The sequence below is a fragment of the Ahaetulla prasina genome, chromosome 2 (genome assembly GCF_028640845.1).
Source record: "Ahaetulla prasina isolate Xishuangbanna chromosome 2, ASM2864084v1, whole genome shotgun sequence".
NCBI lineage: Eukaryota > Metazoa > Chordata > Lepidosauria > Squamata > Colubridae > Ahaetulla > Ahaetulla prasina.
In genome coordinates this window covers 194,936,711-194,962,136 of record NC_080540.1, presented here as the reverse complement: position 1 = coordinate 194,962,136, position 25,426 = coordinate 194,936,711, and the positions used below count along the sequence as shown (strand labels likewise).

General features: G+C 38.7%; 1 protein-coding gene across 1 annotated transcript in view; it reads right to left on the bottom strand.

Annotated features, from left to right (window-relative positions):
* LOC131192265 (transient receptor potential cation channel subfamily V member 6-like) overlaps window positions 1-14,985 on the bottom strand; it is a 31,174-nt gene extending 16,189 nt beyond the window's left edge. Inside the window, exons 1-4 of the mRNA XM_058171268.1 lie at window positions 14,849-14,985; window positions 3,164-3,261; window positions 2,170-2,292; window positions 724-864 (exon numbers count right to left, since the gene is read on the bottom strand). Of these exons, the coding sequence (XP_058027251.1) occupies window positions 724-864; window positions 2,170-2,292; window positions 3,164-3,261; window positions 14,849-14,985 (499 nt within the window). The remainder of the gene's footprint in view (window positions 1-723; window positions 865-2,169; window positions 2,293-3,163; window positions 3,262-14,848) is intronic.
* Window positions 14,986-25,426: the final 10,441 nt, after the last annotated feature.

Genomic DNA, 25,426 nt, shown 5'->3' with positions numbered 1-25,426 from the left:
AGCCCTTGATTAATCAGTTTTCATTAAATAGTTTTCTTTTGTTTTATACTTTTAGTATGAGCAGCTGCGTATTTAGGAAAGCCATGCCTCTGCATATATGATCTAAATAAAATAATGTGATGAATCCAGACTAACCTTAGGGTTCATGGTAGTGGGATTTAAGATATTATTTCAAGGACTCTTCTTTAATTACATGTTGTCCTCAACTTATGACCAAATTTGTGGCTGTAAGTCAAGTCACCATGTGACTAGGCTCAATTTTACAACCATGTTTATGATGGACATAAAGCGAATCATTACGGTCATTAAAATCATGTAGTTGTAAATCCAAATTCAGTTTATCCAATAGACATTGGATAATGAAAAATGGCAAGAAAAGGTCACAAAAAGTGATCAGGTGACTTGCAGGATATTACAACTTGTCATAAATGAAACCTGGTTGCTGAAATGCTGGAGGTCTTTTTTCCAACACGGTCATAACTTTGAGCAGTCATTATGATGGGCCATAAAGCTGAAAATTACCTGCATGATTAAATATTGATTCATCACATTATATTTACTCTTTTGCAGATAAAACCAATCTAAGGTTTCTTTACTAAAATGACAGATCCAGCAGTAACAGGAGGGATAGAAAAGAACTTTTGAGGAGCAGAGCTAACTCTGTGGAGCACTGGCTTTCTTCTGCTAATCAAGTTATCTCTGGAGCAACAGATGGAATCATACCAAAATAAGAGCGATGTGAGGAGTTACGCCTGAAGAAGTGTCCTGTAGCTCGAGGAGTAGAAATGTGAGCCCTCTTCTTCAGCAGACATTGCACTAAATGAACATTTTGATTAACTGCTGCAATGTGGAGTGCTGTTTGTCCTGCAATTAATATTTTTTAAAATTCAAATTAAGACATTCTTTGTACCCAATAGTGGCTTGTTTTTAATTATGAAATGCTAAGAAACCAACCACCATTTTAAATTTGTTTTTCAACAGGGAATTTAGAAAGAACATCTTTCACATTCTGCAAAAATTTCCTAACTTAAAAGATCCAATACAGAGTTCAAACACTCAGGTTGAAATGAAAACCAAAGCTCCAGTTATACTAGATATGTCTACAATGAAATCTGTGAATCCTATGATTAGGATTCCCCCTTTTTAAAATTCACTGCATCTGAGACTGTAGTAGAATTAAGGGCTTTTTAAGCATTCCCTTCTTTACCATCTTCCCACTGAAAATCCACTTCCTAATATGGTCACTCTTTGCTACAAAACATAAGATTTAGCAGCAAATTTCAGCTTTCATGCTTTAGCTTTTCAGGCAGTAAATAGTTCAGGAAAAAGATAAAAATTCTCATTCTTACTATACACAATAGCTGTTCAAACACTTTGTTCCTATTATCGTTCATTCTGTTTTCTAAGATCATGAATATTTGCAGCAACAGCAAGTGGTACATCAAGTGTTAAATCATGTGTCATAATGTTTATTTAGTAATTTTTTTAAAAAATTTGTTTAATAAACTTACATCTAACTCACACATAGATGATTGCGGGTGGTTTATAACATTAAAAATCCACAACATAAAACCCCATTAATGCTCCCCACTCCTTAGCAGTAGCAACAGAGTCAAATCAACCACTGGAGTGGCTCCATGTTCATTTGTGGTCCCAAGGCCTGCTGACAAAATCATGTCTTCTCGGCCTTTCAGAAACACAACAGGGTGGGGGCCAATCATACCTTCGGGAAAATGATGTTCCATAGAGAAAAGAGCTATATCATTATGCTGCATCAAAAGCTCTACTTCTAACTTATTTTTGTATCATGTGACACAAGGGTAAAAGAGCAGAGCTTATATCATGACATTGCTGTGGTGGCGCAGTGATTAGAATGCAGTATTGCAGGCTAATTCTGCTGACAGCCAGCCGACTGCCGGCAGTTCAATTCTCACTGTCTCAAGGTTGATTTAGCCTACCATCCTTCCAAAGTTGGTAAAATGAGGACCCAGATTACTGAGGCAATATGCTTACTTTGTAAACCTCTTAGAGGGGGCTATAAAGCACTATGAAGCGGCATATAAGTCTTATTGCTATTGTATTATATGTCATTTGGGCATTGTGCTTAGGCATTGCTATTGATATAAACTTTAAAAAAATTTCCTAGATCAGCTCCTTAATAGCAATCACCTTCATAAAGTGCTGATGTCATTTTCTCATTGATGAGTTCTGGAGCGACTTCCAGAAGAAAGTCAGCAGCTTCTGTACAATCATAGAGGGTGGCTACATGGAGAGCCGTCTCCCCAATCGCTCCTGTACAGAATAATAATAATAAAAAAAAACAGAAGTCACTTAAGAATGAGTTTAAAACCAAGCCTTGCTTGTTGATTCAGTCCCATACATGTGAAAGATATACAAAAAACATGTTATCAACAGCAACAGTTGAATCGATCAACTACAGAATGAAAGGTTCTTTATTGAGGGTTATGGACTATAATCTACCATATTGATCCATTGCAGGTTGACAGATATGTAAGCTGAGAAACATCTATCCATTGTCTGTCTTTCTAAAATGAAAGGAAAAGGGAGAAAGTTTGGCTTGCCTCACTTATGGATATCTTTTAATATAAAATTTTAGAGCTTTGCAGAGGACCAAAACAGAAATAGGGCTCTGTGATGGTAAGGGAACTATTCCATCTTGCTATGTACTGTAGGCCAGAGCACTGCAGTTTGGCTATGAACTGTACACCATTCTTCCATCTTGACGTCTTCTCTTCTCATCCAATTGCAATAAGCATGTGCCTGGGTGTTCACTAGCCTTGGGTGTGTACTAAAGGGTTGCAAAATGTTAAGTTATAGAACATTCCGACCCTGGAATGGACTGTTCCAAGTAATCTAGAAATGTTCTGCTTCAAAATATTATTTTTGAAGCAAAATGTTTCGTGATGGCTATTTTGGACACCCCTAGTGGAGTGTTTCTCAATCTCAGCAACTTCAGGACCTGTAGACTTCAATACCCAGAACTCTCCAGCCAGCATGTAACAACAATATAATGTGAAAGAAGAGTCACATTTCTAAATACATCTGCATATATGTACTGCAGAGGATCAAAGAATGGAGAAATTAATGCATGTAATTTTAATGCAGCACTTGAAAATTCTCTTTTCAGAATACGTTTAATTACCTCTTTGATAAATGTCACAAGAACCATCTTGGATTAATTTCCTAAGACCCTGAACATTGTTCTCCTTGGCAGCCAAGAGAAAAGGAGATTCCCAGATCCTGTAGGGAAAAAAAAGGCCAATAAGAAAATTACCCTTGAGGATCAAAATAACCCTTGTCAACAACGAACAGAATTTTAATGAAAAGATAGGAAAGGCATGACGAGGAAGTATTGTATGTTTGAAGAATCTGACAAAAAAAAGCAAAATTAGTAATCAAACTAAAAGTACCAAGACAGCAATAGCACTTGGACTTACATTCACAATGCTTTACAGCCTCTCTATAAGCAGTTTACAGAATCAGCATATTGCCCCATCAGCTATTTGTTCCCTTGGTAATGGATCTTCCCTCCCTCTGTCATCTGCCATCCTCCCTACTCTCCACACATAGTATTATATTTTAGTAGGGACTCAAATATGAATTAAACTGTTCTGCTTTTTACATGCCTCCTCTGATAAGTTTATTTTATTAATACAGGTAAATCCATGGACAAAACTAATATAAATAATTAACAAACAATTTAACAAAGAAGTTCCAACAATCGCAGATCTTCAACAACTGTATTATTGTTATGCTGACCAGCTTTGTGAAATGAGTTGAAGAGCTTTGGAAATGTGAGATAGCATCTCTTAAAATTTTGAGCTATCATGAAATGATGACAAAAAGATAATACCTTGGAATTTGGAGAAATCTGCCTCTGAAGCTTCAAGTTCTATCAATGCAGAGGGCAAAAATAACAAATTACTGGTCTAATTAACCTTGTGAATCAAGCAGGAGATTACTGAGAATCAACATAACTTGGACTTTTAACATTTGAAAATGTTAAAAAACTGTAGAGTGAAAGAGATTGGCAGCGGAACACCACTTTGCTTTTAAAGAGATAAACCAGAGCGCCTTTCTTTACAAGAGAACAGGATATAGCTTCCTTAAAAGTAAAATAAAGAAAAAATATATACATTCAGTTTTTACATAGATATAACTGGGAGAATAAAACCCCTGACAAATAAAATAGGCTTCCATTCCTGGGATGTGATTTCCAAAGGATATGCAAGCCCTAAGAGTTTGTGGTTAGCGTTGCTTTTTGGACAGTAAAAAACAATAATGAAACACTCATACCAAGCATGCATGTCATGGTTTCTTAAATGAGTAGACAGCACCTCAAGAATAGCTTTGGGGAAAATCAAGATGAGGCCTTACAACTCTTTGCCTTGATGAAAAGTGTTGTGTGGCATTTACAGCGTGAGATTCTTTGTCAAGGTTAAGCTGCCTCACCCAAGCCTACTAAAAGCATTCACAGATTTCCTACATGAGAGCGAGTTGGGCAAGAATACGACAAAACCTCCTTGAAACCAGCTTCACTAGTGGTGATGTTTATAGAGGTCAATTCCTTAGTGGTAGCTGTTATCAGTAAGGGTTTCCCTCTGGAGAACTACCCAGCTTTTCATTATGCAATCCCTCCTCTGTGCAAAGATCATGGATGATGTCTGTGTATTAAGTACATAAATACATGATAGGAAATGTTTTATTTAGAACAAAGTTAAATGGGGAATAGACTGCCAAGAAAATCAGTGAGAAGGCACTGATCTCATAATGGAAATGGTACTTCGGCAGAGCAATGTTATTATTTTCATTCAAATGTCTCCTTAGGACTAACTCCTAAAGTTAGCTATGAGTAACCAAAGGAAGCAATAGTAAATGATATCCAACTTCTCCAGGTTGTGCATCTAGTATTTTCTGGTCCAGGGTTTGGGTTACACCTGCTACAGCCTCAATACCCAATTAATATAGACTAGGGGTGTGTCAAACTTACATTACACAATGTAAGCCGCCCTGAGTCTTCGGAGAAGGGCAGGATATAAATGTAAAATAAAATAAAATAAAAAACTAGCGTTGTCAAGGGATGTACCGGGACTTTTCCCCCCTTCGCTAAACTGGGCGGGACGGGGCCAGCATGTGACACATCCAGCCCACGGGCCGTGAGTTTGACACCCCTGATGTAGATCATCTCTCTTCTCTGTCTCATTGCTTAGTCATAAATCTCCTTTTTGTCTTTCTTCTTGCTTGCTACCCATGCTCGTTCCATTTCTTCTTCTCGCCTTTATGTCAACCAAATGCTGCTGTGATGGCCCAGGCAGGCAGTGATAGGTATGCCCCGATATAATTAGATGGCTCCAATATTTTTGCAGCTCCACTGGTTACCAATGGGCTTCCCAATGAGATTCAAGGTGCCGGTCGTCATGGCATTCCTTTCCCATCCAACAGGATCTCACAGAGTCAAATACAGGTCCCATCTGGGCAAGATTATCATCTGACGCACCTCAGAGGCAAGTTTTATCCAAAGTTACGGAATTTTGGCCTGTTTCATTTGTCCTTTGTTTCAGAAACTTCTAAAAAAAGTTCCTTTTAGTAGGAAGCTGCTTTATAATATGCATCATTTATGACTTATTTATATAGATTCTGTTTTTGCATCCATTTGGAAGGATATGTTTGTTAAATTTTTTAGTTAGCCACACAGAGCCTGTAAGAATGCTGATAAAGAAGGAGAGTAAATAAATAGACATTACCTTGGCAATGGTCAAGGACCATTTGCATCCTAGATATTATGTTAAAAGCCTAAAAGGAACAAATACTGCAGAGGTACAATGAAACATATTTGTTACCACATTTTAATGGTAAGCGAAGAACATTATTTAAATAATGGATTTGTTTATTTGAAAAGCAGTTTATACTTGCATTTAAAAGTATAAAATATTGTTTGGGAAAGGTAACATTTTAAAAAACTAGGGCTCTGAATCAAAACATGTAACTTCTTTTTTACTTCTGATGACTTCTTGAATACAGCCAGTGAAGAAGTGTTTTGCCACCATCTTCTTCTGGAATGGGTTTTTTTTCACTACCAATCTATTTATGCATTTATTTGCTAGATTCATATCCTGCCCTTTCCCCCAGAGGCAGTTTATAAAGAATATCCTTTCATTTTATTCCTACAACTGCAGGTTTTCAGGAAGGTTAGAATGCAAGTGAGTAATTGACATAAAATTGTTTAGATAGTGTTCAGGATAGAACTGAATCTGGATTGTCCTACTTCTAGTCCAACATCTTAAACACTACAACCAACTAGTACAAACTGGCCTACAGAAGTAGCATTTCCTGCTCTCCGGTCTGTCAAAATCCAACCTTGTTTTACTTTTTCAGTTCAGCCACAATGAACTAGAATTGCTATCTAGAGCTGGGCAAATTAAAAGAAGAGTAAAGAGTATATACAATATACTTGGCATTAAGTGCTGGAATATTCCTCCTTGATATGTTCTTAGAGAAAGATTTCTTCTGCATACTCCCAAGTAAGAGCCTTCTCCTGTTTAACTTTCTGGCATATGGCCAGACAAACTCTATAAGCGTCACATATAAATCAGGTGTTTAGTATATAATGTGACATTCTTCCTGGAGCAATTAAAATCACATTTCCAGATGTCAGAAGTCAGGTGAACAAGTTCAGGAAAACAAAAGAATCATCAAGTGCACTCAGAGAATTGACAGTCTTTGATCCACTAAAGATGCAGTTAGCGTAGGGGTGTCAAACACAAGGCCTGCGAGCCAGATTCACCCCATGATCTGGTTGGATACGGCCCGCAGGGCCACCCTGGAAAATATAAGGGGCTAGCCCATGTCGCTTCAGCCAGGTCTATCCAATGCGAAGAAGAAACATAGGGCCAGCATGGTAATTGAATTGAGAAGGTGGAAGAACAGAGCTTGATCTTAAAGCAAATCACTACTTTATATACGGAAGAGGACTACCTGTATAGGGAAGACAATTCATGTCCTCCACTGCATGGAAGGGTCTTCCTCTAAATGAGGCCACCATAAACTTATTTTAGCATTAAAAATAGTAGGGCAGTTGCACATTATACATTCAACAGATTTCTCCTCCTAAAGCAAGTTATGACATGAAACTAGGAGTTTAGACTCCAGAGGAAGATATTTTAAAAGGTAGGGGGGAAAATAGAATGAAGGAATAGGAAAGTCACAAAGGAATATATGGATAAGTTAACAAATAAACAACTTTCAGTAGAAATGATTCAAAGTGACAGCAAACAACTATTTTCTAGGGCTCCCCTCTTGTTCAACTATAATATTGGCACATAGACATTAGTTTAGTTATAGAAAGCCATGTTCTTAAAGAAGAGTACTTTAAATCATAGCCCTGCACAAATCTTCTTCCAAGATGTTATTAAGAGCAAAGCTACACAATTGGGAATATTATATTCTTGAAGCAGCTATTCCTAGATTGTACAATTTAAGAGGATATTTGAATATTTTTTGGGCCAATCTATCATTTTTTTAAAAACCCAATTCTGAAATGTTTCCAACTAGGTACCTTCCAGACACGTTCCCTAGATACAACAGTCAGGATTCCCCAGTTATCTTGGTCATTAAGTTAGTCAGAGGTTCTGAGAACTTACATATGCAGAGATGACCAGGACGTAATAATAGTACAGTTGGAAGTTCTACACTAAATTAAACTATGCTGTATAATTCTAAAATTAAAGAACTCATCAACATTATGTCTTTTCAGCATGTGTGATTTGCAACCCAGGAAGGAACTACATCGAATTCCTTGTATTACGTTGTCCACTCCTGCTATCTATTTGGTAGGTCACAGGACTTCTCTGCTCTTAAAGTAAACTCTGTCAAGATCTTTATTAGCCATAATTTGCCAGTTAGAAATAACCCTAAATATCTAAGGTGCCCCCCCCCCAGATTCTTATCTTGTAGTATTTCAACAGCATATTTTAGCTAGTTAGAATAGCCATAAAACCTCAAATAAATCAGTGATTGCACTGATGAGTTACTGATTACAGAAACTATGGACAATTCTTGTTTGATGCTGGAATTCTTCTTCCTTTCCCCAGAGACAATCCATAGCCAGACTTATGGAGAATAATTGCATCTGAAAGCCCTCTACTGCTTTAATTATCTTATCTGGAAAAAATAAGATTGGTCATTTGCAAGATCTTTCAAATAAAGGATTGGAATATCATATATTGATATTCAAAGGTTAAGAATCTAAAAGACTCTTGAGTATGTTTTTAAGTTCTTAAAATGGAATTATTTCACCTAAAGATTTTCCCTTCCCCCCATGTTTACAGAATACCTCAGAGAAACCTTAGAAAGACAGACTTCCAGGAAAGAAATAGTGAACTGAAGATAGTTCCATAAAAAGTAGAGTTGACAACCATGGCGGAATGAAGAATCAGGAAGTAGACCAGCTCTTTGTAATTCCTCTCTGAACAATGAGGACTTGAAATCACTCAAAACTGTTCCTTGTGCGGAGACTGCAAGACGGAGACCACTGGGTTTAGAACCCCATGAGACAAGGGGAAAACCATTTTGCTCAAACCATGGCCACTTGGTTCACATAGTTCCTTTTCTAATCGCTTTCATAAATTGGTTCTTAATTGCTTTTTAGCTGTAATGTACCTTTTGATTGATAAGTCTAAAAATGCCTGGTGAATTTTCTTCAACCCTTAGTGAAAAAAAATTTGAAATACCAGTTTAAGAGTTCAATGTGTTATTATATATTGAAAATTGGGAGTTTGTTTTGTTATGATGGAAAGATAGTACAGTTTTAGATTTACTCTCTTGGACTGCTATGTGATTGTTCTTCAATTGTAAACAACCTCTGTGCTGACATAATGGAAAGACTGATCAACATAATTCCATGTGGTTAATGTTTATTGCTATGTTTAAAATTTGAGCTTTTATATCTATTATATCATGTATTTATTTTACTTTCTGTTTGCTTTTTTAATTTTTATAAGAGTTTGTTTTTTTACATTTTTGTGTACTAAAGTAACAAACATCTATTTAAAAATGGGATAACTAAAATCCAACATCATCTCATATAAAGCAGTTATTTACAACTATGCGTTAGTGGTGATATGGCTTGTATTGAAATGCCTGTACCAAATACTGTTAATTCTTCTGAATCTTGCATTAGCAGCATCTCTCAATTAATACGACAGTTATATATATGTTCCTTTTTATAGCCTTAGTTGATGACAAAAGGAAAAGAAACAACTGAATTTTGAATGTCAGTATATGAAGTTGAGTAGCTCATAGTTGCTCCCATTCTGGAGACATTAATGAGAAGAACTTTTTTAGAAACCCATTTTAGAACTGTATATCTAGATTCTCTGACTGGGCACCTTTCATGAGTTGGCCTTCCCAACATTTATTATCCTTACGCATTTGGAAGTGCCACATTTGAGAGGGTTGTTCTATAAAGGTAGTGCTTGCTTAGCAACCACAAACAGGACTGGCAACTTAGTTGTTAAGTAAAGCAGTTGCTAAATGAAATTGCAACTGTCCTTATGATCTTACTTCAGCTTTCCTTTATTTTATAGATCTGAGAAGGTCATAAATGCAAGAATTACAAATGATTGCTAAACAAGGCAATAGCTTAGTAAGGCTAAGCAAGTATAATTGTTTGCACTCTTCAAATCAAAAGAGAAAAAAACTATAAAATATGTAACATAAAATATATAACCTGGTTTTGGATACAAAAGTGTAATTCCTCAGCAAAGTATATGGGTCATATAGTTTTTGCTATTTTTATACACAGCTTGCAAGTATAGTTTAAATGGACTTTGATTGATTATGCAAGGCATAGGACAGTAATGGCTAACCTTTTTGCCATCGCATGCCAGGAAGGGGTGGGTGGGGGAGTTGCGCTTGCGCGTGCCCACACCCATAATTCTATGTGCCCCACCCCCATGCATGCGACACCCCCCCACTCCTGGCACGCACTGGCCCTGTAGGCCCATTTTTCTCTCTCACCTGGCTCCAGAGCCTTTCTAGGAGTCGGGGGGGGGTGGGGGGCAAAACGGCCTTCCCCATCCCCCCAAAGATCCTCCGGAGGCCAAAAATGACCCATTTGCAACTTCCGCTGGGACCAGAAGGCCCGTTTTTTGCTGTCCCCAGCCTCCAGGTCCTCTCTAGGAGTCTACAGAGGGCAAACAGGCCATTTTTGGCCTCCGGAGGATCTCCGGGGGCGTGGGGAAGGCTGTTCCCCCCCCCCCGACTCCTAGAAAAGCTCTGGAGCCAGGTGAGAGAAAAACGGGCCTTCTCGACTCCCTCCCCCTCCAAGGCCCTCCAGAGGCAAGAAACAGCCTGTTTCCCTACTTCTGGTGGGCCCAGAAGGCCCAAAAATCAGCTGGCCGGCGAGCTGAGCTCACGTGCCCACTGATATGGCTATGCATGCCACCTGTGGCACAAGTGCCATAGGTTCACCATCACAGGCATAGGATGTATTCAGGTCATTTAGTTACCAAGGCATAGCTAACTAGCGTTAGTTAATCCTGAATTGTACCTTAAATGAGATTTCTAGTAAACATAATCTAATTTTGGAATCCCACCACAAATAGAATAGTATGATTAATATTTTGACTGAAATTATCCCTAATAAAGGGGTTAATGTGTGATGATTGAAAAGACCTATATTAAAAATGCCTACCAAATATCCTTGTTTGGAAGGTTTGCAAAATCTTACTAGGGAGAAGCAAACATTGCATTAGAACAGAATATCTGTACCTCAGGCTTGAACTATCTAATTCTCAGATAGATAATAATTATAACAGTGTAAGTAGCAACTTTAGCAGCCATATGCTTTACACAGATCTCACCACATCTTTCAGAAGGAAAGCAGAATTAGTAGTTCAAAGAGACATGGGATTATAATCATTTCCAAATCCACATTTTTCTACTGGGCAATATAATTACTTTCAACAGTTTTACCATATAAATACAATGTAAATATGTACTAAGGCTCACAAGTTTAAATCTCATTCCCTCAAGCGCCATCAGTTTTTATCTCCTTGTAATAATTATCACTGGAGGTCAAACTGAATTTACTGAATTACAAATAAAAGCATCTCTCTTTCTCTAGGCGAATTCCAGCCTAATCTAGCTCTAAAGATTAAAGCAGTTGACTGTGCTTGCAATTAACCTTGTAAACAGTTCAAATGGAAACAAAAAGCACAGCCAAATCTAAAGGGGAGGACACACCTATATCAAAATCCTTGTAAACTAATTCAAATACATGGTATGGCCAGGTAGTCTACATCTATAGGAAAGTAATGATTTTATTGCCCCAAGTGTGGAGTTAACTGCATAACTCTTGGCTTTGGCTTGCATTAGGCAGTTAATCCCAAACTCACAATAATACAATTCACACAGCACACTATAGTGCTGTACTGTATATACTGCACACTGGTTCAAGTTGTATATCTTTGGTCAGGTAAAGTGCATTACTTCATACTGTAGGAAGTTAGCACCCACCCCCCTCCTAGAAGAATGAAATACTTTAGAAAACATTAAAAAGGCAGAATATACACTGCTCAAAAAAATAAAGGGAACACTTAAACACAATGTAACTCCAAGTCAATCACACTTCTGTGAAATCAAACTGTCCACTTAGGTAGAAACACTGACTGACATTTCAATTTCACATGCTTTTGTGCACATGAAATAGACAACAGGTGGAAAGCATAGGCAGTTAGCAAGACATCCCCAATAAAGGAGTGGTTCTGCAGGTGGTGACCACAGACCACTTCTCAGCTCCTGTACTTTCTGGCTGATGTTTTGGTCACTTTTGAATGCTGGAGGTGCTGTCACTCTAGTAGTAACATGAGACGAGTCTACACCCACACAAGTGGCTCAGGTAGTGCAGCTCATCCAGGATGGCACATCAATGCGAGCTGTGGCAAGAAGGTTTGCTGTGTCTGTCAGCGTAGTGTCCAGAGCATGGAGGCGCTACCAGGAGACAGGCCAGTACATCAGGATACGTGGAGGAGGCCGTAGGAGGGCAACAACCCAGCAGCAGGACCGCTACCTCAGCCTTTGTGCAAGGAGGGACAGGAGGAGCACTGCCAGAGCCCTGCAAAATGACTTCCAGCGGGCCACAAATGTGCATGTGGCTGCTGAAACGGTCAGAAACAGACTCCATGAGGGTGGTATGAGGGCCCGACGTCCACAGATGGGGGTTGTGCTTACAGCCCAACATCATGCAGGACGTTTGGCATTTGCCAGAGAACACCAAGACTGGCAACTTCGCCACTGGCGCTCTTTGCTCTTCACAGATGAAAGCAGGTTCACACTGAGCACATGTGACAGATGTGACAGGGTCTGGAGACGCCGTGGAGAACATTCTGCTGCCTGCAACATCCTCCAGCATGATGGGTTTGGCAGTGGGTCAGTAATGGTGTGGGGTGGCATTTCTTTACGGGGCCGCACAGCCCTCCATATGCTCGCCAGAGGTAGCCTGACTGCCATTAGGTATCGGGATGAGATCCTCAGACCCCTTGTGAGACCAAATGCTGGTGCGGTTGGCCCTGGGTTCCTCCTAATGCTAGACAATGCTAGACCTCATGTGGCTGGATTGTGTCAGCAGTTTCTGCAAGATAAAGGAATTGATGCTATGGACTGGCCCACCCGTTCCTCAGACCTGAATCCAATTGAGCACATCTGGGACATCATGTCTCATTCCATCCAACAACGCCACGTTGCTCCACAGACTATCCAGGAGTTTGGGGATGCTTTAGTCCAGATGTGGGAGGAGATCCCTCAGGAGACCATCCGCCACCTCATCAGGAGCATGCCCAGGCGTTGTAGGGAGGTCATACAGGCATGTGGAGGCCACACGCACTACTGAGCCTCATTTTGACTTGTTTTAAGGACATTACATCAAAGTTGGATCAGCCTATAGTGTTGTTTTCCACTTTAATTTTGGATGTAACTCCAAATCCAGACCTCCATGGGTTGCTCAATTTGATTTTCATTGATAATTTTTGTGTGATTGTGTTGTCAGCACATTCAACTATGTAATGAACAAAGTATATATATATATATAAAACATTACATTTCGCATTTATGGCAATTTTTCAGCATGGAAATATTTAAAAACTGATCCACATCATTCTACCCCATCTATAGGATAAATGGAAATTTTCAACTCTTCAATAAATACTCTGTCTGAAAAACCCCAGCAGCCTATGTACTCATAGATGATAATTCAGGTGCAATGGCCACTATATCTTTAAACAGAGATGTGGTATCATATATTGCTTTTGGGCCTGAAGCAGTCTTCCCCAAACTGTTTTCAAATTCTGTGAGATAATTCTTTTCTAATTCTCAATGTTGGCCATGAAGGACCATTAAGTAATGGCTGAGATAGTTTTTAATTAATTTTATTCATACTGAAGTGTCTAACATGATTCTAAAGATACTTTCACAAGAAGTTTAAACATGCATTTCATCTACTTTCTGAGGCAATTCCATCAAGTACAGAAGATTTCATTCATATTCAATTCAAAATTCAATTCAAAGTAAGTTTTCCAGCATCCTCTCCTCTTGTATTATATTTAGACCAATCATCTGAGGAGCAGATGATTGGTCTAAACCAGGGGTGTCCAAACTTGGTCCCTTTAAGACTTGTGGACTTCAACACCCAGAGTTCCTCAGCCAGCTTTGCTGGCTGAGGGACTCTGGGAGTTGAAGTCCACAAGTCTTAAAGGGACCAAGTTTGGACACCCCTGGTCTAAACCATAATCATACAGTAGTCTTCTGTATACATCAGTTTAATGAGGTTTGGGAACTATGCAAGACACAGCCTACAAGAGATCTGTACCTAGGTTAGTGCTGCTTTTTAAAGTATAAATAACATTCATGAAATGCCTGTAATACCCTTAAAAACATTACATGCAATAAATACTTTGAAATCCAGAACTGTCTACCAATCCTATATGGACAACCACTGGCATCACTATAAAGCTCTGACCACAAAGCAAGGGGTCGCTCTGGTGATTACAAACTTGTTTTATAAAAATGTTGATAAACCAGTCCAGGGCTCATTTTTTTATAAGCAACAGTAAGAAAGTCATCTAAGGCAACTGATTTGGGGCAAAGTTAAGCAGTTATTCAGTTCAGACTTCTTTGATACAGTGACTGTAATCCAAGGTGCTCTGAAAATAAGCATTATTAAGGTCAGTGGGACTTATTCCCAGACAGATGTGTATCAGATTGCTCCTAAAGTATTTGTACACAGTCCCAGCACATCACAAAGTCAGGAGGAAGACATTTCTGCAAAATCAAGACTTGGAGACAACTTCTTCCAAGTGGCAGAAATCCTTGCCCTTGCAAACAATTCAATGTTACAACACTCTTTGCCTGGTGCAAAATATGACCTGGTTTCAGGGATGCAACTATGCCCCTTGTGCTAGAGCAAACTGGGGCCTGAGAAGGACTTACCCAGATCCAAGAAGAGCTGAAGCAGAATCCTGACTCGAACAGTTTGCAAAGAGAGGGGATGCCGTTTCTGAGCGCTCCCTCAGGGAGCAACAAAGAAACAAACCAGCCTATAAAGGGGCGGGGGGTATTTTTTTTATCGTTTCTCTCCTGTTCTAGCTAGCTTTCCTGCTGCAGGACGATGCCGTGATTGAATCTTCATCAGTGGAAGAGGCGCGCGCGCGCCTGCAGGCATCGGATCCTGCAGCCTGGAGTAAACTATCCCGCCCAGCTGTTCATTTGCCGGCAAAGGTCTAATTTCTGAGACTCAAAGGCAGGAGCAGCCCAATCCGAAACCCGCCTTTACCTTTTCAGATGCAGCAGGTGTATCTCGTCCCAGCTCTGCCGCCCGCCCTTGGTTTGAATAAAGGGTCGTAAGCCGCGACTCAGCCTCTTCCACAGAGCGCCCAAGCGGCCGTTGGCACCGGGCACGGGCACCCCCATGGCTCTCCTTCCGCCCTCCTGGTTGGCAGCGCGCCTGAAGCAGCAGAAGCCGCCCCCCAGACAGCAACCTGGCGCCAGAGTGTCTTGCGTTGCCCACTCGCTCAGACTAATGGCGCTTGTCCCGAGCTGCGACTTTCCCGGGTAAAAGAGAAAGGAGCGGCGTGCGTGCGCGCAAAAAAAGCGGTCCTAGCTAGTGCGGCTTATCCCGCGCGCCCGGTCCTCCTTTTCCCCCTTGCAACAGGATTCTCAGCCCCAGCCAGGCTTTTAGCAGCAATCCTGGCCAGGGGAAATATAGGGACAGGCGCTAGAGAAGGCGGGGCAAATCGTGACGCGCAGTCCCCCCCCCCTCCTTCCCCAGAGTGGCCCCGGGTGGAAGAGTTCCTCTGGTCCGTTGGCTTTTGGGGATCGTAAATGTCGGAGGTGGCCTGGATGCCCCCTCGCAGGCCCTGGAGGGCATTTAGTAACCGCAGCCAAGAAGAACTTTCTCACTTTTCACAAACTGCACAGTTGACGTGGTGCTTTCTCCAGCTGGTTCCAGAATAAAAGGTTAGGCTGAATTGAGCTATAAAAATTCCAAGGACTACCAAAGTTGCCTGCATTTCTTTAAGCTGTCTAGGTTTTTTTTAGCCCAAATATAGATCCCTGCTTGGGTGATCTTCAGCTGTGGCATCTCACTCCTCTGTGGTTCCAAATCTTTCTGGAAGACAATTAGGGGAAGAAGGTGTGGAAAGCCCCCCCCCCCATTTTCTAGAAGAATGAAATATTTTGGGGGATATTAAAAGAGACAGAATATTATATTTCCCCAAAGGAGAAATGGAGAAACATGTCCTTAAAGGCAGAAATAGTTTGTGCCCATTAAGAAAAACTGGGGCAGCCTATTCACAAACAAAACACCTTCACCTCCAGCGACAGAATTAAAATTTACATTCCCCTTCACTCAATTCTAAGAACAGGATATGACCTTTAGGACATAATAGGATTATCGCACCACGGTTAGAATAGCAAAAGACACCAGGCTGACTACATTGCACAACCTCTGCAGCATTTCAGAAACTGTATACAAATCCTTGCACTCATCAAGCAAATTTGTCAGCTGTCCCAGAACTGCATGCTGTCATTCTGCTCTTCAATAAATTGAATCCTCCTTTCCAATCAGCCTCCATTTTATTTCTCCTGGCTTGCAACCGGACCAGATTTTTCTTTCTATAGTGGGATCAAGAAAGAGAGAAAGACAATTTCTTGCAGGAAGAATCTATCTGGAGAAATGGGCGCCAAATTCCATATGCAACAGCAAAGCTAATGGCTCCTTCCAAGAGCAACCACTACTTCAGCCCAATAATATGATTACGCCCTTCTCCAGACTATTAGACCCTCCAAAATATAGTCCACTGTATGAGCTGAATTTATATATGTTTACAAAGTTAGGAGTTTCAGCAACAACAAAAAAAAAGGAGGAGGAAAGCATAAGTGAATAGTAAGGTAGATCCAGAAAAAAAGAAATATTTAAAGAAGCAACTTCCAATCTGCTTTTCAACAGTTACAGACACAATACTGTTTCTGCCCTCCTGAATTGCATAACATCCTTCAGTTCAGACCACTTCTCAAAGGGAGAGGTTGGGTGAAGGAGTCAGAGACAGCACTGGCTGCTTTTTGTAGCTTTCCTGCTTTTGCCTCATTAATTGCTTCTTCACTGCCTATTCCTCTTTTTCAAATTTGCATTGTACAATCTTATTTTCTCCAGATAGCTGAAGCAACAAAGGGCAGTTATGAGCAATTCTCATTAGACAGTTTACTACCTCAGTAATCTATGAATGGTAATAAAAAGTTTGCTTTCTTTTAGTTACTTGTTGAACCTGGCTCTAGGCTTCCTTAGAAACTTTAATTTATAATAATGTCTATGGTTAGAATTTTAGAAACTTACAAGTAAATTAAGCACGTTGTACAGTACATGCTTGTGTCCTCAGGCTATGCCCATACACTATGTACACTCTTGGTAGGTATGTAATTTATGATGGCTTGAAAGGTGGTCTCTAAATTAGTAATCTTAGCTGGTATAGAATACTGCTCAGGATAAACATGAACTTTGTGTTTGTGGCATACTAGTCAACATCTGACAAAAATGCAGCATGGTGACAACTAAGGATGGTAATATAGACTACACTGTCCCTGTCACTTTAGAAAACATGTGCAAGTGTTGTTGACCAAAGCCGCAATGAGTAGCAGAAGTTGGTATTTGGGTCTATCTGATGATGACCATAGTATAGTGAAGACTGGCCTGAAGTATAACAAGAAGAATAAATGATGACAAGCACAGATTAAATTAAACTGAAGAAAAGAAGCACACACACACAAACAAACACAAACATCCTTAGTCTTTCTTATTCCTTTTTTGGATGATGGACACACACATGTTAGCATAACTTATTATTGCTGTTTTACTTTACTCCAAGGCTGAATCATTTTCTTTGCTGCATATTATTTTTCTCCTTCCATCTAAAATCATATTAAACAACACTTGAATCAAAAGAAATATAATTTATTTGTAATGTATTAAGTCCTTCTAATGTATTAAGTCCTTGCCTACAAAAATTATTGGAATGAAGACTTTTGTTATTCTAAAGCAATATCTGCCCATTGAACGCTACCCTATATCAAAAATAGCTTAGAAAAGAAACAGAAATTAGTGGATTAGGCTACAACATTTTGTCTGTTAGGGTTTTTGCTTTTAGAAATAGTTTGGTTTTGTTTTATTTTACATGTTGAAGGGCATTCAAGATTGCTATTTCTCAACTGCAAACATTTGAACTTATACAGCTTACTCTAGTCTACAACTTCTAACATCTGCCATTTCTTAGAACTACACATGTGACTGGAATTCTGGAGTCCCGAATTCCCTCCAGACTGATAGAACAATTCTTTATAGCAGGCAGGTTTATTATATGGATACTCCAGCCTTGGCTGAATGGAATTAGAAGGACACTGAGACCATTGAACTTGCTTCTGAATAAATATGCCTAAAATATGCTATGAATTTGCCTGATTGTCTGTCATCTCATCTACTCCTGCAACCTAGCCCAACACAGATTTTTCCCAGGTTATTACACCTGTCTTTCCTCTAATAATTGAGTTTTGCCCCTGAAATTTAGAATGGAATATCCTCGTGGTTGGGACTTGCCCTGTTTTGTAAATCATCATATAATCTGTCTACTGTATACACATTCATTATCTTACAACTCAATTCATATTTATGCCTATTCAGAAGTAGGATATTTAAGGTGCTCGTTTAAGTTGTTGGCAGGACACAAGATGTCTTAGATCACAGAAATGGGGATTTCATTCATTCAGTCATTCATTGTTACCTATTTCATCTCCACAAGTGATGGCTTTTGAAGATTATTTCTTTGCTGTAAGATAAGGCTATGGACATATGGAAAATGTTTTAAAGCCATTTGTACAAAACTGAAAGAAACCTTCATTGACCTGGTATCTTCTAAAAAGTTAGTCTGCCATTCCCTTCATCCAATCAATCAAAAATTGGCAGTACCGGGAATTGTAGGATATCATTCTGGGAAAGATTTCTTTGAAAGGCATCTCTATTCATCCCCAAACTGATATATTTGAACCTATCAAAGGGTAGGTTAGAAACACAAAGGGACTGAAAAATAATACAATGAATGCATAAAAAGGCTGAGTTTTTCACGTAAGAAACAGAATGCCTATGTACTGGTATAAACTAGGGAATATGTGGCTTAACAATAGTACTTGTGAGACAGACATTGGAATTATAGTTCATTATAAACTAAATGTGAGTTCTCTGCATGAGATGGCTACAAAAAAAAAAGGCAAATTCACTTTTGGGTTGCTTCAACCAATTTTGCACCCAATATCACTTCCATTTTTAGGCATCCCGCTTAAGTTGTATTAAGGCAATATATACAGTAAGGTCTGAGAGGAGCCATGAAGGGGACTTCATGGAGACTAAGTGCGGTTGAAGGATCTGAATACATTTGGTCTTGAGATGAGAAGACTGGATGTGTCATACTTAGAAGGATTCACACAGATAGAGAAGATCTCTTTCAGATGGCAGAACACAAAATAACAAAGTTCTAGGAAGACAAATTCTGACTGAATATTATGATCAAACATCCTCAAAAGAAAGAAAAAGTGTGATTACCACAAGACCTAGTGGGATTCCATTTATTGGCTGTGTAGAAGCAAACATTGGACAGGTATGCATAGGGATGTTTTGACTTGAAGAATGGTCATTCCAGCTATGATTTATGGATGTGAAGTATGGCACTTACAGAAATCAGATGCAGAAAATCTTTGAGTCATGTAGCATGCAGTGGGAAAATGAATGCTAAGGTATCGCTTGCTCAGATATCAAATCAGAAATTCAACAATAGTCTAGTTTCAAAGTTGTCATTAAAAATAGGATTAAAACAGAAATATAAATTGGCAGGATGCATTACATGTTTACCTAACAATAAGTGGACACAAAGAGTGATATGTTGATGGTCTTCCTATAAGATGGAGAGATACACTATGAAAAGATTTTGGTCCCAGAAGAAACACTATATAAAATACCAAATGAAATATAAGTTAGGAGAGCCAATTTGATCTACTGGTTAGGGCACCAGGCTAGAAAATCGGAAAATGTGAATCCAAATCCTGCCCATGAAAGCCAGCTGGGTGACCTTGGACCAGTCACTCTCTCTCAGCCTAACTCACATCTCAGGGTTGTTATTGTAGGGAAAATAGAAGGAAGATGTATTGGTATGTTCACCACCTTGAGCTATTTGTAGAAATAATAAAGGCTGGATATAAATTAAAAAAATTATTATCTGTTTATGTTGGTGGTCCTTTTAACTCTGATTCTAAATGCAACATTAAACATCATTGATATAGCTGGTTGCAAGGCCAGCAGAGAAAAATGATTCTGAAAAAAAATGCCCCTATTGATCATAGAGAAAGAATCCTAAAACAACACTGGTTTAAAGCTAGATAAGCTCATGAAACATTCATTGTTAAATCTGCCTTATAAATACCTGAGCCAGATAGGTGAGTAGATAAATTCCTGCACTGTAAACTTGCAGTCCTCACCCTCCCAGTTGGGCTTTCTGGCTCCAAGAGAATAAGCCCTATATTCTTTCTGTCTTTGGGGGGCATTGTCAGATCTTTGATCTGAACAATCACAAGTTATCCAATGTGTAAATGCTACACCTGCAATTTAAATAGCGAGACTATAGAGTGAGAGACCTTTGTTGACCACTAATTGATTTAAAACAATGAATGCTGGTCAAGTTATGTTGAGGAATATGGAAGAAAGAGATGCCATGTAGGAAGGGAATTTCCACTAAGGTTGTGTACTAACTAGGAGATTCAGATGTTTTGGAAAATAGTCTTATTATTTTGATAATCCATCCACTTTCTCTAGGAAATGCCTCATATCTCATAACCTTTTATACTATTGACAAAGATTCTTGGCATTGCTAAACCCATTAACCAGGTAGGCAGTATGAGATGTAAAGTAAGAGACAGAAAGCAAGAAAAAGGGAAAGGGAAAGGGAAGGGGGGAGGGGAAACCAGCTATGCCTTCCACCCTTCTTTCTATTGAGTCATTATCATCTTATTCTCTTCCCCATCCTTTTTGGCCCTTTATATTCCCCCAATCCAGAAACCATCAATTTGATCTTTTCTTCTTTCAGCAAAAAGATTTCCAATCTTTTTTTTTAAAAAAACCAACCTCTCCCTCCCTCCAGACTGATCAATCATTTCTGCATGTTCACTTAATTTTATAATCCAATCTTTCACTACTTTTCTAACTATTTATTTATTTGTATCCTGTCTTTATTATTTTTAGAAACAACCCAAGATGGTAAATGTATCCCAGCTGGTTTTCATGGCTAAGGTGAGACTTGAACTCACATGGCTTTTTTTTTTCTTTCTAGCCTGGTGCCTTAACCATTAGACCAAATTGGCTCTACAATAATCTTGCTGTTGGTGGGGTTAGTTTAATCGAGTACATGATTGGAACACTTTGGGATTCTACTGAACCCTCTGGAGATTAGTTCATTGGATCAATTGCCCTCCGTTGAGGTAGACCAATACCTTCCTATCCCCACCTCACGGAGTCAGTTAAGCAACTTGAGGGAACAGGCCAATGCAGAACACAGTATTTATTGGGTTTTCCTGATAATAGATTTTATTTTTCCTCACATAATTTTCTATGAATTAAGAGAATCATTGTATATTCCCTAATAAAATCAGAAGATGCTGTTGATAACTAAAGAATGAGCAAGAGGTAGAAATAGTTCTTGGTTAGGCAGTTGCAAAGTTGGGTCCCCTGGAATATTAGAGAGAAGAAAAGTTGTTGCTAATGAAGGTCAACCTGCCAGGTGAATTTAACTCTTTTTGAACAACCTAAATATGGTCTCTCTCTCTCTCTCTCTCTCTCTCTCTCTCATCTTTTGTTTTGCTGTCTGTTTAGGTTTTCTCTTGCCTCATATCTTTCCCATTCTTTTTCTTTTCCCCCATCTCATCTTCAGCCTGTCCCTTTTTTCTTTTCTGCTGTTTTTGTTGGAACAGGACAAAAATGCACAAGGGTACCTTACTGTACTTCTGTGTAAGAGTAAGAATGGTTGTATATATGAATAGATGATCAAATAATTATTGACAGAACCTTATTTTACAGCCAATTAGACTGGTTTCACCTAAAACTGGAAATTCTAGGTAGTCAAAGTGCAGAAAGTAGACCTTACACAGGACTTTTTCCTATTTAGAAAATTGTAACTATATACACAATGATGTGAAAACAGCAGTTTGTCATAATGCATTGGCACCGTACATGTGCAGATTCAAGTTCTGTGACCTTTTGTAGTTGGCAGATGGAAATTTTCTCAATGCGCAGATTTTCTAAATGACGTTTTTGGTCTGGCATCCAGTGTGCTGATAGAACCACCATAGCTGGTTTATGCCATAATCTTTCAACTTCAGTGCTCAGATCTTGATCCTTTGTGATCTTCACCAATTCTTTATCTTTCCAGTCTACTATCTCCTGCCACATCAATTATACATGCTTTCTTCTTTTCAACCATAGTTAAAGTTGATATATTACAAGCCAAGATGTTAGCAGTTTGTATTCGGAAATCCCACAATATTTTAACATGGCTATTCTCAAATACTTTTTCAACTATAAGTTCCTACCAATTTTTTACTACTGACATAATTTTTTTATGGATGTTCCAGTGAATCATTATGGTCACTGTGTTACATTGTTGTTTATAATCAGTTTGTGCAATCTTATTGCACAAGCTGAGTATACAATCTATAATTTCTACTTTCCCCCTGATCATTGGTAGAAATTGACCATGTAATGCTTAAAATTATTATGATTTGTTGCACAGTTAGCCAGATGTTTAGACTGGATTTGGCATTTTTATCCACCTATCAAGTCCTTGCAAAGGACTTGAGTGGGATATAGGCAAATGTTATTTGATGGTGTTAAAGGTGTTGTCACAGAATGTAAACTGTTCCAAGTACTGCTGCCTTTTGCAATTGACTGATGATTTTGTCAATGTCAATGGTGTTCAAGTGATTGCACTTAAGGCATCTATTGCTATTGGCACTATATCTGCTTTCTTTTGCCAAGTTCTATTTCTATTTGCAGGTTTTGTATTTTGTGATTTTTCTCTAGTTTTTTCTATTTATTATGGATTGCTTAAATTTGAAATTGCACTTCTTTTGAAATAAATAAGACAATGTTTAAATTGTTTTCATGGTTTAAATTGCAAGGAGATGATAAGCCAATCAAAATCAAGCTGTCATCAAAAATGGCAATTTCCCATATTTTTTGTGGAGGATATTTTTTTAAAAAATGATAAAGAAAATCTATTGTGATCAAAAGAGATATAATGGCATTAATGTGCCTATGTATTTTTCTAGGATAATTTGAGCCTGCAATAATGGTGCATACACTTAAAGGAATAAAATCAACCCTGAGTGTTCATTCGAAGTGCAAATGATCAGGGTCAAATGTTCCTCTTTTGGACACTTTACGTGGAATCCTTGTTCTCTGGATAAGACTCTAATGCTGGGAAAAGGGCAAGGAAAGGAAAGAATGGGATGACCAAAAGCAAAGTGGCTGGACTCAATTACAGTGGTAATGAGTATGCTGTGGAAAGAGTTAAAGGACCATGTTAGGGATAGATTGTCATAGGCAAAATCCATCTACATGGCCAGTAAGGTTCTACAATGACTCAGTGGTGCATAATCATCATCATAAAGGACTTTTTTAAAAAGTTGAGTCATATTGAAAGATCTATTTACTGAATATTTAGAAGGCTACTTCAAGGACCATCTCCAGGCTACTTGAAGGGTATCATCCCCCTGGGATTGGCCTTCCCCAACGTGCCAGCAGAGGATGCATGCTGTAGGCCCCATCAGCCAGGGTATTCTGGCTGGATGGGGGTCCAGGAGAAGACCCTCTCTGCCATTGTACTTGCTCTTTAGAACATCTTACCCCCACCCTCCCAAGTGAGGTCAGCTCCAATCCTCCTTACCTTTTGTAAGACCTGTTTCTGCCAGTTGGCTTAGGGCTCCAACAGTGGGATTTCACACTGGGGGTAGTTGATAGAGTAACAACAGATCCCATCTCTCCCCTTCTCATCATAGTCCTCCATCCTTCTCCACCTTTTTGGCTGGGTTGATTTTTATAGTACTGCATTTACTGTACACTATTAGGTTTTGTACAATTTTATCTTTTAATATTGTAAATCATCCAGAGATACCATATGGTATGATGGGTGACTAATAAATTTTAGAACAGATTGGACAACCTTTTTTTTTTTAAGTTTCCTGCTTAAGTAAGGTTGGACTAGAAGACCTCCAAGGTCCCTTCCTATTCTGTTATTCGGTTAAAACCCCACTCGGCAAAAATCGAACAATAGGTTTATGCTTAAACTACATATGATTGTTTCATTTATGGGAGATTGTATGAAAATTCCTGTATAATGATGGGGGTCACGTACAATTAAAGTACAATATTGTGTTGAAAATTCTTTTGCCGGAGGACGCATAGATTGTGCTCTATTGCACTTTCTTGCTAGAGCAGGGATGGTTCAGTCATTCCTAATGTGCAGCTATTAACATTATTCTATGTTATGTGTAATTTAATCATGGCCAGTATGCCACTCATCATGTCACCTTGCTCTCATTATTATGAGACTGCTGGTAAACTTTGTCTCATCCTGTCTTCATCCATAGCACACATTCTGTCAAGTTAAAAATGTATGGCTGCAATAAAACAAGACATTTGCAATTGGGCCTAAAGCAGTATTTGGTTCTTGCAATCAGTCTTTCCTTAAGCTCCTTCCAAAGACCCATCCAAATAATCAATGAGGCTTCACTGCCCACAACTTTACCAACAAGATCATTTGCTATGAATTGCAAATTATGCCACAAAGGAAAAACATAACGGAAAATGAAGTAAGTACTCACTGCTCAGCCTGATCCTAGGCTGTGTGGATTAAATTTTGAGCTTCTCAGCCCTAAGGTGGATTTTTAAATTCTTTTGTCATTTCACATTTGTACTTCAACATCATGAATTCCTCAAAAGAATAGCAAGAGCCATAAGTAAATGTTACACAGAAGTCATTATTATTATTATATTATTATTATATTATATTATTATTATTATTATTGTTATTGTTGTTGTTGTTATTATTATTATACACTGAGAGCATATGCACCAAGACAAATTCCTTGTGTATCCAATCACACTTGGCCAATAAAAAATTCTATTCTATCTATTCTATTCATGTTTCCTTTTTTGGATAGATTAATAAATCCTTTGCCCTTTACAAAATAGGAATATTTTTTGCTGTGAAGTTTTTGCTGTGTTTCTAGCTATATGTCAGAAATACAATGTTTTGGTTTCATTTGATTCTGGTCAAACAGAATGAGAAACTGTATTAGCCTTTTCAATGTGCAATTGGTCAAAATTGGCAGTCCATTTGTCATATTCTTTAATTATTATTTGTTCTGACATTTCTCCTGTTTATCTGATCTTTGGTATTCTGCAATTCTCTTAAATCATTTATCTGAGAAGGACAGACAGGAAAGAAAGAGTTATTAGATCACACTTTTTGTCTGAAATTTGCCTTAGGGATGATTTCGTATTTCTTCAAAGTGAAGAGAAACGTTCCATAAGCATTTTGTGGTTAAAAAAAAAAAAACTACAGAGGAGAATCAGTCCTGCTGAATATTTTTATCCTTGATGGAGGAGATGATCTGTGTTTGATTTTAGGTGAAAACCTTTTTACAGGGTTAATAAATTATAGCAATAGCATTTAGACTCCACCCCTTAGTGCTTTGCAGCACTTTCTGGGCTGTTTATAAGATCAGCATTATTTGCATATTACTTCCAACAATCTGAGTCCTC